Source organism: Rhizophagus irregularis, chromosome 10 (assembly GCF_026210795.1).
Source record: "Rhizophagus irregularis chromosome 10, complete sequence".
In the NCBI taxonomy this organism is placed as follows: domain Eukaryota; kingdom Fungi; phylum Glomeromycota; class Glomeromycetes; order Glomerales; family Glomeraceae; genus Rhizophagus; species Rhizophagus irregularis.
In genome coordinates this window covers 2,976,534-2,990,970 of record NC_089438.1, presented here as the reverse complement: position 1 = coordinate 2,990,970, position 14,437 = coordinate 2,976,534, and the positions used below count along the sequence as shown (strand labels likewise).

At 25.8% G+C, this 14,437-nt stretch overlaps 3 protein-coding genes across 3 annotated transcripts; 1 reads left to right on the top strand and 2 right to left on the bottom strand.

Moving 5' to 3' along the window:
• Positions 1 to 427: 427 nt before the first annotated feature.
• On the bottom strand, positions 428 to 1,991 carry OCT59_002154 (uncharacterized protein; the record flags this gene model as incomplete). Its single annotated transcript, XM_025331295.2, has 1 exon — positions 428 to 1,991. The coding sequence occupies one exon, from the start codon at positions 1,989 to 1,991 to the stop codon at positions 528 to 530; it is 1,464 nt and encodes a 487-aa protein (XP_025189935.1). The 3' UTR covers positions 428 to 527.
• Positions 1,992 to 4,170: 2,179 nt separating this feature from the next.
• Positions 4,171 to 5,402, top strand: OCT59_002153 (uncharacterized protein; the record flags this gene model as incomplete). The annotated part of the gene is made up of 2 exons (XM_025312353.2): positions 4,171 to 5,262; positions 5,337 to 5,402. 2 exons carry the CDS (start codon positions 4,171 to 4,173, stop codon positions 5,400 to 5,402), a joined length of 1,158 nt encoding a protein of 385 aa, XP_025189936.1.
• Positions 5,403 to 13,253: 7,851 nt separating this feature from the next.
• OCT59_002152 (uncharacterized protein) lies at positions 13,254 to 13,803 on the bottom strand (the record flags this gene model as incomplete). Its single annotated transcript, XM_066144306.1, has 2 exons — positions 13,254 to 13,387; positions 13,704 to 13,803. 2 exons carry the CDS (start codon positions 13,801 to 13,803, stop codon positions 13,254 to 13,256), a joined length of 234 nt encoding a protein of 77 aa, XP_065995480.1.
• Between the last annotated feature and the right edge of the window lie 634 nt (positions 13,804 to 14,437).

Here is a 14,437-nt window from a genome sequence, read left to right as displayed (position 1 = left end):
AACTAACAGGACAAACATTGTTTAGCACAATTCGGCATACACTCGAAAGCCCTGAATTTTCTAAAACTGATACATGTCATTTAGCCAATCAAATACTGTATATCTTATTTTAATTTTTATAATTTAATTTCAAAACATAAACTCACGTTGAATTTAAATCGATAATATATAATCTGGAATCAAAATTATAGCCAGATCGCAAATTTTAATTTCACATATCTAAATTCTATATTTCATCGACTACCTCGTGTTAGCAGTCGCGGTAATACGAGGGGGGCTAGCGTTGAATGGGCTTAAAATGTCTGTAGGCTGCTTGCAAAGGTAAATTAAACTCTGTTTAAGAGAATGCAAAACCCTCCAACTGAATTAACACTGTATCAATAATGGATAAAGAAATTTTTAAAAAATAAAATTAAATAATCGAGATTTAGAGTTTTCAATATTTATTTATTATATAATAATTATGATTTCCTATACATAAAACCTAATAAATATAAAAAATTTTTAAACAAAGTAGATAAGATATACTATTTTTTAAATCTTTTTTGTATCCATTCAAAATCTTCAAAAGTATTTTCCAATGCATCATCGCACTTTTTAATAATTCCTTCTGCTTTATATTTTTCTATTAAATCAAAATAATTTTTACATGTATTTTGATTACCAATAAATTGTAATAACATAGGATGTCTACCTTTCCATTTATCAAAGAATGATTTTATGAATTCTGATTTAGGTGAAATCTGATAATAAATTTTAAACTTGAACAAATTAATTGGTGAAGATTTTGCCAAAATTTCGAATAAAGAATTCCAATCAATCACCTTATCACTAAATTCTGAACCATAACCATCAAGCGTGTTATCAACAAGAATATATAAACCATCTAAATACTGACATTTAATTAATAATTTTTCTAATTCTGAAATATTACAACATCTAATAACGAGTTTAAGATATTTTAAGGTTGGACATTTTTTATATATAGCCTGAATAATTTTTTTATTATTAATCCAATCATGATTTATATAATCAATGCTTATTTCATTAAGTGATTCATTCGTATTTTCAATTAAATTTGTTAAAACTTTGATTGGAACATGTTTAGCTTTTAAAATTTCCAAGAAAGGTAAAGATAATTTTTCTAAACATTTCCATTTCATACAACGAAAATTATCATCCAATTCTAATCTTTTTAAGTTTATAAAAGATGAAAGGATATTTGTGATAGGTTGTTTAGTTATTTTAAAATGTTGTACATTATTCGAATGTAAGATCAAAGAATTTTCGAGAACTTTATAAAATGATTCATCAATTTCTGAATAATAATCGGACATAAGACGAATTTTTAATAATTTTTTAGGAGTTTCAATCAATTTAACAATTTCATAATTGTTACTATGTACTTCAATAAAAAGATCCAATTCATTAATTGATTTACATATTTTTGTTAATCCATTTAAAACTTCATCTTTTACGGTAGTATTACAACTAAGAAATTTAAGTTCCGAAAAGCAACGTTCGACCCCAGGTAAAAGATTTAATTCATGATTAAATTTGTGAGGTATATAAAGGTGTGTAATATTTGTGTATTTATTTATAAAAAGTTTTAAAATTTCTTTTTCAATATTTGAAATTTCAGATTTAACATTTATAGTATTATTAATTATCTTTTTAATTTCAATGAAATTTAAATGTCTACAAAAACTAATATAATCGAATAAAGGTTTTTGATATGATGATATAATAAATGAATTTTTAAAACGTTGATTTAAATTATCTCTTGATTCTTTTAATAAATTTGAAAATATTATGTTTAATAATATTTTATCATTTCCTTTCCCTAAATATTTCCAAGGATCTTTCCATAATATTGGAATAATAATTTCACACCATGTTTTATTAACTAAAAGACATGATTGAAGAGTTTTTTTATCATATTGTAATTCATTAAATAATAAATAAATAATATCCTTATTTAAATTTGCCATTTTTTTTTTTTAAAAAAAAAGTGCAAAGAACAATTACAGTTCGTTGATTGTCAATTATTTAAACTTGTTTTACGTATCACAATTTCTTTGAATGAATCGTTTTTATATCTGATAGACATTTAGTCATGTGATTAATCATTCTCGGAAAATATTTCGGCCAGAATATCCGATTTGATATACAAGGATATGAGTGATGTGCGATAGAGGAGGGTTTCAAAAAATCTACTGTACATGTTTTATACAATTACATATTAAATTTTAACAAGATAATTCGTAAAAACTTATTACCTTTAAAAACATGCTCGATGATATCTGTCAATAATCAACGTTCGAAGCAGGAAAAAAAGTTTTGCCGACGTGGTTCTTCATGGACTGCTTACTCTTGCTAAAAAATCAAGTATATTAAACCAATTAACCTTTGCACACAAAAAAAAAATGTACAGAATTCCCAGCTTATTAAATTGAGCAAATCGCAATAAAATTAGTGCGATATTATTTACATAATATATTTGGATTTACTGATTTAATGTTTAATTATCAAGTGTGACAGAATAATCAGATCGTTGTCAGTGTGTTATATAACGAAACTTTAGTACATTAATTTTCTAAAATAAAATATAACCTAACACATTTTATTTTAATCGAATCAATGTAATCACCTGATACTTAAATAATAATAATAATAACAAAGCCACAAACGCCTCATAAATTGTCCGAATGATTAGCGTAATATTGACGTCATAATAAAAAAATTTTATTATCCCATGCTTATTTTGCACAAAAAAAATCATTTCCTTTTTCAAATCATACTCTTTCGATGATCTATTTGACAAATTTTCTTCTCAGAATCGTGCCATACTTGATTTGAAAGTTTAACGTGATAAGCTAAAACAGTATCAAAGAAAAGTAATAAACTTTAAGAGTTGAGTAATTTTATTTTTTATACGTACTAATTTTTAATCAAATTGGTTTAATAAAAGCTTCAATTAGTTGCGGGTGGAGAAACTCAAATAGCAAAAGATGCATTACTTAATAATAATAGACGTGGTGCTCTTTTAGCAGTTAGCTTTAAAGAAGAAGAAATGTCAGGAACAATTACTTCGTAAATCCGATGCACAATTATTGAATCTTGAGAAATTGGTATACTATTTCTCCCTGAATTAATATAGCGTTATAACGTTCTCTTATCATAACCCATTTTCATAATTTGTAAAACATAACTTCTTTAATTTATTCTGACTGTTAACAAATTCATTTTTGCACGATTTAATTCTTTACTTTTTTACATCTCCGAGTACTAAATTTATATTACAAATTTAAGTTATGTGTGCTTCCTTCGCAGTCGGCGCCATAATTAGCGCTAAAATTCCAAAATTCGTGGCAAATGGGCTCATTTCAAATTTGGTACGTAGTATCATTATTATTAAAAAAAATCCGTGTTGTTTTTTGGTGAATATATCATATTCCTATGAGTCATAAAAATTATTCCTGAAATTTACAATTAAAATAATTCTAGCGTAAATTAATAATAGTGTTATCTGTCTTCTGTCTTTAGGAAGGGGTTGCGCTGTGGAATTATTTAATATTCTAGAAAACTGAGAGTTATCAAGTACGCTATTAACGTCATAAAATAATACAAGTTCAAATTTCTTATTAAGTATCTACTTTTGTTGAGGCTAATGATTAATTTATACAAGTTATTAACAGAAATTGGGTTAATAAAATTTCTCGGATGAATGTTTAATAAATTTTTATGTTTGTGCGTTAATTTAATTAAACAATATTTTTGTTTGAATTGACTCGCTAAAAAAAAAATATGAATTTACTTTAGAATTAAAGCGTAAAATTATTACCATTGTTTTTTTTTTTACGTAACTTTCCAAACTTTGTCTTCTATTGTCCTTACATTTTTATTTTGTAATCTTTGTAACCTTAATAATAAAACTATCTATTACAAAGTTTATTATTACTTTATTTACTAAATTGATCATAAAGCAAAAATTTTTTTTTTTTTTTTTTTTTTTACAAAGTCCACAATCTGTACATACTAATGATTGTGACGTGACATAACAGCACATGATTTGCAGCGTTATACAAATAGCTACCGTAAATGATCTGCAATTTTGATGACTAATTTTTTTTTCTACGTTAAAATTTTTTTTTTTTTTTTCATACCCGTATGTATGTTCAACATGTTTTGTACTTCGCTAATAAAATATTTCTCAAAGGAATAGAAAAAAGACATGATTTTAGAATATTTAATAATTATTTTATAAAATGTTTTGGAAAATATAATATACCCTATCGAACTTTTACTAAAAAGACAAATTCATCTATCCCATTATCAAATAAATTTAAATCTTCAACAGAAGCAAAATCATTAATTAAATCATTAGAAGAAGAATCTATAAAATTAGCAAAAGTTTATAATTGGAAGGAATGGAAAGAAGAAGAAACAAAACTTTTATTTTTAGCATCAGAAATTCATGGAAATCGATGGAAATATATTCATAAACATTATTTTAATTATAGATCATTATATTCAATTAAATGTAAATGGGATAGAGAAAATTTAAGGATTGAAAATAATCATAAAAATATTATATCAAAATGGACTCCAGAAGAAGATAAAATTTTATTAAAAGGTTTTGAAAAATATGGTAGACAATGGAGAAAAATTTCAAGATTGTTACCAAATAAAGAATCCTTACAAGTACTTAGAAGATTTTGTATTATTAATTATACAAAACGTGGGCATTTTACTGAAGAAGAAGATAAATTATTATGTGATTTAATAATAAAATATGGTGGAAATCATTGGACAAAGATTGCTGATGATATGAATAGACCTATCAGTACCATTAAAAGACGTTTTAAATTTGTTTTATTAAATTCTTCTAAAGATATAAAATGGACTGATCAAGAAAACAAATTAATTAGTGATTCTATTATAAAGTATGGTAAAGACTGGAGAAGCATTCAAAAATTATTGCCTCATCGTTCAGTTAGTTCTATAAAAGAACATGTGAGATGGTGTCCCTTAGCTGATCCTTATTATAAAAGTGGTTTTTGGGAAGTTAATGAAATCATAAGATTAATAAAAGCTGTAAGATTATATGGGAAAAGTTGGCAAAAAGTTTCAAAGTACGTTAAAACTAGATCTCCTTTTCAATGTCGTATTTATTTTAGAAATTCTTTTACAAAGAAAAATCTAGAGTCACATGTTTTAAATTTGGAACTAAAAGGAATACAAAGCATATTTCCTGTTGAGGTATGAACATTGTTTATTTTAGTTATGCAAAAAAAAAAAATCATACATTAAAAATGAATTTCTTTCTTTTTAAGATGGATGGTCAAGATTTTTTAGAAAAACTTGCAGCTGAGCAATTACTAGTAGAATTAAAATCTTAATAAACAAGAATTAATTTCTCTTGATGTCCTGGATATATCCCCCCATGTTCTTCTGGTTCCTGAACTGTTCCATTATGAGAGAATTGAATTAAAATTTCCGAGGGACTTCACGAAATCAAAATCTGATTGCAAATTTTAAGACGAGTTCACATAAAGATCATTCATTCTTATAGTGGGTATACACTATCACTCATAGGAATTTCATTTTTGAATGTTTTTCAATCACATAAATGTAATGCGTGATACTTAATTTCAGATTATCGTCTAATCTTATGACCAATTTAGCAACAGTTAAAAAATTTGTATCAGAATTGTAAAGTTTTACTACAGTATCTTTTTCTTCTTCAAAAAACGATTTGTATTTAATTGACACCACTATAATGTCTATTTAAATTATGTTGGCCCGAATTAGAATTTAAATGATAATTATTTTATTTAATATTTAATGATTTTTTTAATTGGATGTCCACAAGTTTTTTTTATAAATAAAATCCGATATAAAACATTCCCGATGATGGGAATTTTTGCCATTATAAAGATAATCTAATACGTAATTTAACTAATTTATGTCATTAAACAGATTATCTCGTTCCTGTAATGAATATATGTTAGTTTTACTTAAAGATTAAAATTTATGCACTAATAACATAATTATTTAATTATTAAGATATTTACTTGATAATCTTAATAATTGCGTCTAGTCAAATAACTAAATAAAATAAATTTTTAAATAGAAATAATTAAAACACATGATGCGGTAAAATATATTAAGGAAAAAGTTGTATACTCATCTTACATCAAAGGGCGTTACAGAACTGATGAATATAACTCGTTAGTCGCGTGATCAGTGACGCTTAGATTATTCCACCGATTAGTAATACGCATAACAAGCCACGTAGTATATATATATATTAAAGCTTGATCTAATGTATTTAGAAAAATTACAATTTTTCGATAATGAACATATGGGTTATTTGCTAGGAAAATGACCTTCTGAGAAATTTTTAACAAAAATTAAGATTTTATTGTTCTCCATTTTTTAAAACAAGTAGAACAAAATGAAATTAACTTCAAAATTAGTTAAAAAATTTCTCAGAAGGTTATTTTTCTAGCAAAGAACCCATATGAACAAAAGTATACTATCAGCCATAACAAAAATTAAGGAAGACGAGCGAGTAAGTCCAGTGATGTAAATTGGATTCGCGCAGTAGGCGCAGCGTATAATACCTTTATTTCCCGCGTATTTCGTTGAAAATATTAGGCGGCATTTTTTTTAGTAGCACCTATCATTATCTAATCCAATATATGAAATTAGTAGGTTGCGCATATGAATTTTATTAATGATATGCGCTTTGCGCGTATAAGAAACTGAATTTTAGACGACCCTGCACTTGCTATCCAGTGGAACTTTGATGGTTCAAGAATTTTAACAACAGTAGGATCCTTTTTTCTTTTCTTAATTTGTATACTGATAATGTTAAAAGATTATTCTTTTTATTTTCTAATTGCTAATCCCTGCTAAATTCTGCTGTTGTTACTGCAATATTCATGTAAATCTAAATATATATGCAAATTATAATCTAATATTGAGATTTCGTTTAACACATTTATAATAAAGAAAATATTATCAAAATAACTTTATATATTTTTTTTGTAAATTAACACATTAAATAGAAACTTTTCACAGTTTCTCTCCTGATCTTTCTTCCAGTAAGTTAACGAGTTTCACTTCTCACAGTTTCAAATGCATATCCATAGTGTACCTCCTCTTGTTTAATTTAAAAGTTATGTTGTGAATATTGGACAATAAAATATTGTAATCCTTCTTCATTTCCAAGCGGCTTAGAAAAGTTATATCTTACTAATACATTGTGATCTTCGGCAGTATCTTATCCGGTATCACATGATTTTATAATTATAATAAATCGTGTGCAAGTGTATATATGTTTTTCAAAAAAATGAAATAAGCACGAAAATAAATTATTTAGATATGTACAATTAGGGAAGTTATCTTAGTTTTCGTTTTGATCAATATTTTTTTAAGAACATTCTCATTAAAACTGTGATTTTTTCGTGAAATTAAAAGGATCTTATTCCAAATTTTCAAAAAAATAAATATAGTATTGGGTTCAAAACATAGTTAGTAGAAACTGATCCAGATACAAACATTTAGTTGTAACATGTTCCCTAACTGTATATATTAAAAAATCCTATCATAGTAGTAAAAACTGTTCGTTGGAAGAAATAATTATAAAAAAGAAATTATTAGTAAGAAATAAAAGTTTCGTAAAAAAATTCCAAGATAGCGGCTGATCATGAACTGCCAAAGTTGTACAAAAATATTTTAATTTTGTAAATGTATGTACTATCAAAACATAAAGGCGTACGTCTAAGCACATATCAATGTACATAAAAATATCAAAATTAACTGGAATCGGATTAGCCACATGAACGGAATGTTTACATGACCTGATAGCCAACCAAATTATAAATTTTTCTGCTATACTATTCAAATTACTTATATGGATGTATTCTAAACGTCAAATAATTTTTTTAGTTACGCAGATAACAAGTCATTTTTTACAATAACTTTTACTTAAAAATCTTCTATAAGCATACCAAGCTCCCCATGAAAATGACCTCTTGTTTTTAACTGAAGGAAAAAGAAAATAACAAATTAAAACATCACTAAAAAAAACAAAAAAATATTTTCTATCTAAAATCTAGTTTGTAATTTCGTCTGGAACTCCCTATAAAAGAATAAAAAAAGAAGATAATCTAATTAATAAGAAAATCACCTCCAAGAATTGAACTTGGACACAAAAATTGTGGAACCAACGGTGATGGATTTTGTTAAGTTGATAAGTTATTAAGGAAAGAACTCAACAAAGGAATGAAATAAAGGGTATCACATGTGAAGAAGGAAATCACATGAGATAGATCAAATGATCACAAGAAAGGTAAATTTTACAAGACAAAGGATCTCTCTGACACCAATTAGCACAGTGCAATGCTTCATGGGCGATGCAAACGATCCCCTTATAAAATTTATCTATCTAAGAATGGTCAAATGATCAAGAAAGGGTAAATTTTTACAAGACAAAGGATCTCTCTGACACCAATCAGCGCAGTGCAATGCTTCATGGGCGATGCAAACGATCCCCTTGTAAAAATTATCTATCTAAGAATGGTCAAGTAATCCCAAGTTGACCAAAGGGGAAAGATTACGTCTCCATGCTATATTTGGTAAGCAATAGGCCAAGCTACGTAATATAAGTTTATTTAATTAAGCTATTGGGAGATTAAAAGGAGAATAATATTCACTAAATAGGTTATTTTATGAAGTAAAGAATAAGAAAAGATGAGAATCTGAATTATGCAATTGAGTAAATAAAGAAAATGAAGAAGAATAGATAATAATGTAAATAAAATACGAAAAAGAATTGATAATAATATGGATAATAATAAATGTTTAAAAGAATAAAATATATTAAATAGATATGAAGGAAGAGAAGGGAGTTGGTTGAGAGAAATGATTATAGTGCACACGAATTTCAATAAGCGAAGAATTAGGACAATTGTATTAGTGAGAATGTTGGTATATATGAGGAGAATTATAAAAAGAATGTAAAAAAATCTAATAAGTAATGGTAAATAATGTTGAGATGTTTCAGCAATAGGTAAAGGATTATTGTAACATTTGTTGATAGGAAATTCATTTAAGATAGTATTGATAGTATTTGGACACAAATGATAAGACATTTTGTAATTGTAAGTTATAAATTTGAATTGAAATTTAGGTGATTGTAAAAGTTTTGTAAGATTTGTAAGATTTGAAAAATAATAATATTGAAATTTGGTTTTTGATTTTTTCCTTGAGGAAATTAAGGGTATTTATATATTTTTTAAAACCCTTTGGATATATAGATACATAGTGAATAATAATAAAATAGATAAAAAAATCAAGATTATCTATGAGTCACAATTAATTTATAAGTTATTTAACCTAAACTAGTAATATTAATTGATTTAATGATGACTAATATGTATAATTGTGGCTTATAGTACATAGTTAATATGATTTACTCTCTATAAACCATATTGTGCAATATTCCCATATTATTAAAGCTTTTATTATTGTTAATTAAATAAATTTATTAAAAAATTTTTATTCAAGCTAAATTTATTTTTGATATATAGTTTAGAAATGGTATTAGTATCTCTTGAGTGTACTAGTGTACTTGAAAGTTTAAATAAATTAAACACGCGTGATATACATAACAAGATTAATTATATATTGTATACTATAGTATTATTTAATAACTAATTATTATAGACGCAAAACTGATTAAAGTTTCATTTTGGCGTTTTCATATGTAAACCTGTGGGAACTAGGGAAACTAATAACTATCTGAGTTTATTTGGACTGTGGGACTGAGTTAAGATTAATTAAATACTTATACTACAGTATTATATTATTTAATAACTAATTATTATAGACGCAAAAACTGATTAAAGTTTCATTTCGGCGTTTTCATATGTAAACTCATGGGAACTAGGAGACTATTGACTATCTGAGTTTATTTGGACTGTGGGACTGAGTTAAGATTAATTAAATACTTATACTACAGTATTATTTAATAACTAATTATTATAGACGCAAAAACTGATTAAAGTTTCATTTCGGCGTTTTCATATGTAAACCCATGGGAACTAGGAGACTATTGACTATCTGAGTTTATTTGGACTGTGGGACTGAGTTAAGATTAATTAAATACTTATACTATAGTATTATTTAATAACTAATTATTATAGACATGAAAACTTCATTTTGGCGTTTTAAAAATGAAATTTTGATAGTTACACAAGATCTTAGAATTTAATATTCCCTAATTTGGAGTTGAAGTGTTGTACTATGCTTATGCTTCTTATGTTTCGGACTATAAAAAAAGTATACTGAAAGTCTATCTAATATGGGAAATTTGCAGGTGTAAGTATAACAAATTTATATACTGATTATAATTTATTGCTCATATAAAGTCAATGATATTACAGTATCTAATCTCTAATCTCATATCAATATTTTATCTAATAAAAAAACTTACTATAATATATCAAATTTTTGAAGAAACACGTAATATAACTTGCCAAACACCCACTTTATTACTTTTTAAACAGGTAAAGATCAATTTTTATTGTATATAAGATATATAAGATATGATTATATGAAAATACTTTGATATTTTGTTATTAGATGATGTAAAGAGACATGAGGTATAATGTAACGATATAAAGTTTCTTCGGATTTACTCAGGTGGGATATGAAAGCAAAATAGATTTTTTTATAATTTTAGAAACTGTTTTGTTATTGAAAAAAAATGATTAAAATACGCAGTAATAATTAAATAGAAAGTTATTTACTATAATCTTTATTTAAAGTAGTAGAAAGAACTGCAATTATCCATAGCAGGTCTTTGACATTTATCAAAATAGAAATAATTCCAAATTATTGATGAAATTAGTCAAGTAATTGAATTGAAATTTATTCGGTGCCAATTTTATTTTTTTAATTTCTTTTTAAGTTTATCCTTATTTTCACATATAATTGTATACTACGGATGTAAAAAACTATTTCTCATAATATTTCAGTTCTGTGCAAAGACTCCGCCATACACCGCCAATATATAATATGATACAATTCAATTTAAAATACTTGCTTTTTTAAGTTATATTTTATTTAATAATTAAATTTATAATTTTAAGTCATTCATTTTAATAATGAATAATTTAATAATATTATATGATTAAATATAGAATAAATAATAGATTATACAAAATATATAATAATTTTAGAAAATAAAAAAAATAATCAAAATAGTAGAATGATAGAAACGATTTTGAACTATTATAAAAATATGATTAGACTGAACTTATCATTTCTAGTCTTTTTTGTGCATCTTTAATTCCTCTGTTAGCAGCATCTTTATACAATTCAACTGCCTTTTCTTTATCAATTTCGGTTCCAATCCCATTCTCATAACAGCATCCAAGTATATATATTCCATTTAAATATCCTTTTTCAGCTGATTTTTAGATATTCAAAATGATTATAAAATTGAAACAATGCAACAACAAGTAAAGAAACTTCATATCAATGATGATGGTATGGTGATAAAACAATTACCGTAAAGTCCCGAATATAAGCAACCTTTTTTTGTTATAGGGGTGCTTATATTTGGGTAAATTTATATATTTGGTATATTGTAGTATTGGCCAAAATTATCATAGTGTTGGTCAAGGGTGCTTACTTTCGGGTAATATAAAAATCTGGGGGTGCTTATATTCGGGGGTGCTTATAATCGGGACTTTACGGTATTTAAATTCTTATAATAATTATTCTATAGTATTTTATGATTTTTAAGTTTATATTTGATAGACGAAATGAAGTACATAACAGTCCTAACCTTCATTCAGAAGAACAAGATGAATTGGAAATTCCTGATATTTTTAAAATGTTTAAAATTTACCATAAATTACTAAATTTAAAGTAATATTTTTTTTTTCTTTTAGATATTTAGATACGGATGAATTATATAAATTAGATAACATTATTATACCTGATTTTTTTTTCTTATCATAAATTATTTAAACACTATGACTTATGAGATTTTCTTCAAAATTCTTAGTTTGTAATTTGAATAATTTATTTTTTTATTTTTATCTTTTTCTTTCTCATTATATTATTATATTAGTAGCGTAAACTGAACGCGGTTTTATTAAATAAATTTTAAAGTATATTTTAAATTTAAATTTTGTAATATCTCATGCGTGATAATATGATTCATACAAGGAAATATATTATGAATTGTTGCAAAATTTCTTGCCGAAATTACCAGAATTATCATAATTCTGAATCAAAATCACATGATATACTATTTACCTTTTACGAATATATTTATTTACATTTCGAAGAAAAAGGGGTTTAAAATTAAATTTAGTTATATAATATTCGTTTATTTATCTGTTGAAATAATTAATTTAGATGTAATTTTTTTTAAAAAAATAATAATTGCTTTACAATAAAATATTCGCCACTCCGTCTCTTGTTTTCTTAAAAATATTTATAAAGCTATAAACAAATTTTATTTGCAATAAATTATTTTTCGTTTTTTTTTTATACTTTAGTTAACTGAAATAAAAATTATAGCAAATTGGTGTTTAATAACTTTTATTAATATTGTTTAAATATACGTACTGTAAATGGATATGTTTTAAAAGAAATTACTGTATTTCATTTTTAGTGTAATTTATGACATTGAAAATGAAATAGGTCTAGGGAGCTTAAGTAAAATTGTTCAGTAGTAATAAACAAATCCTTGGAGCAAGTGAAGATATAATTTTTGTTAAGATAGCTTGAATTCTTTTGGAATAATTAGAATTTTACAATAATAATTTTCTTAGTTTATTTAATTTATTTTATACGTAATTCAAATGTTTCAAGAGATTTTTTTACTAGTCGAAAATCACCGCAGCCGAGTTTCCATCAAAAATTCCATTCGGATCGGAAAATACGCAGCGGGTGTTCCATCTTAACCTTGACCAAATAGAGTAATTAATTTTTTTAATGCAGGGGTCGAGAAATGTAATATCACGCACAAAATTTAGATTATCACTTAAAATTTCCTTGTACGGTAAGCTAAATAAAAACTTTTAATTTACTCATATACGCGATGTTTGCATTATAAATAAGTGTTCAAATTATATTAGTTTAAGTAAGTGAAGTCTTAAATATTAGAAGAGGTATAAGTGCGATAGCTACATTTGCAGTTATCACACCAGTTCTAAATACCGTCACTGAGATACGTGCAAAAGTCGCAGTCCAAGTTGTAAAAGAAGGAGTAAAGTCGAAGTTTGGAGAGGCAAGAAAGAACGTTGTTGTGGAGGAAAGTTTAACGACATAAAGCTTCTTGATGGAAAACGTGTGCCTTGGATAGAATTACAAAAGAGGATATAATAATATGGGAGGTCAGACCAGCTAAGTGAGCGAAAGGTTACAATTTGTCTACAGGATACGAAGATATGAGTAACTCGCTTAGGTTTGGGCATAACCACACTATTCTATCATAAAGACCCTCGGGATAACCCTCACCACTGCCATGACTATTATAAATAGTAACTTCTATGGCACTTCGCTCGTATATAACAACTTCTCTCTGCAAAACAGCTTATCGGCGAAGATTATAACAGCTACAAAGTACATCAGCCCTATGGTAGCCACCGAGCGACGACACTCTTACTCACCGTTTGTAATGGTCAGAACGTATTGAACTTCGAAGGTCTTTGTGTCTGCAAAATTTTTCGGTTCTTTTAAAGAATTTTTGTTGTGTCGTTTCTTTGCCATATTTTTGTAAATACGCGAAAGAAATATTAATAGTGATTTGACCGCTGTGCGCCTATTGATATTATCAGAGATACTGTAAAAGTCATTATATATAAGAGTACGCCTAGAATGATTTATTTATAACAATTTTCATTCGGTTGCACTACAATAGGGGCTTGGATGGGCTTCTTGTGGGCTGTGAAATATCAGATGATGAGCAAAACATCTGGGAAAGTTTTTTTTTAAAATATCAAATATCTAATAAGTATTATTATTTTTTAAAGTAATAATCAAACTTTATAACTTTATAACCAAAGTTATCACATGCAATTTTATCAAAATCCAAAGTCCTTAGAGAAGCTTAGTATTTTGCTGTTAAATATAAATATAATTGAGGCTAAGAAGTAAAAATAATGAGGCTTATACAAGAATGGATTGTTGTCGACCAATAATATTTTTCCATTTAACTATTAAATTTTAACTACAGTATGTTGCTTTATTATTAATTATAGTTGCATTTGAGAAATAGTAATTTAGCATTAATGTACTTTGTTTATAATTTAAATTTGTTGAATGAAGAGTAATTATTTTATTTATTCATATGATATTTGGTATTATTTACGACGACCCTGAAAAATAGTAGGCAGATTTATTT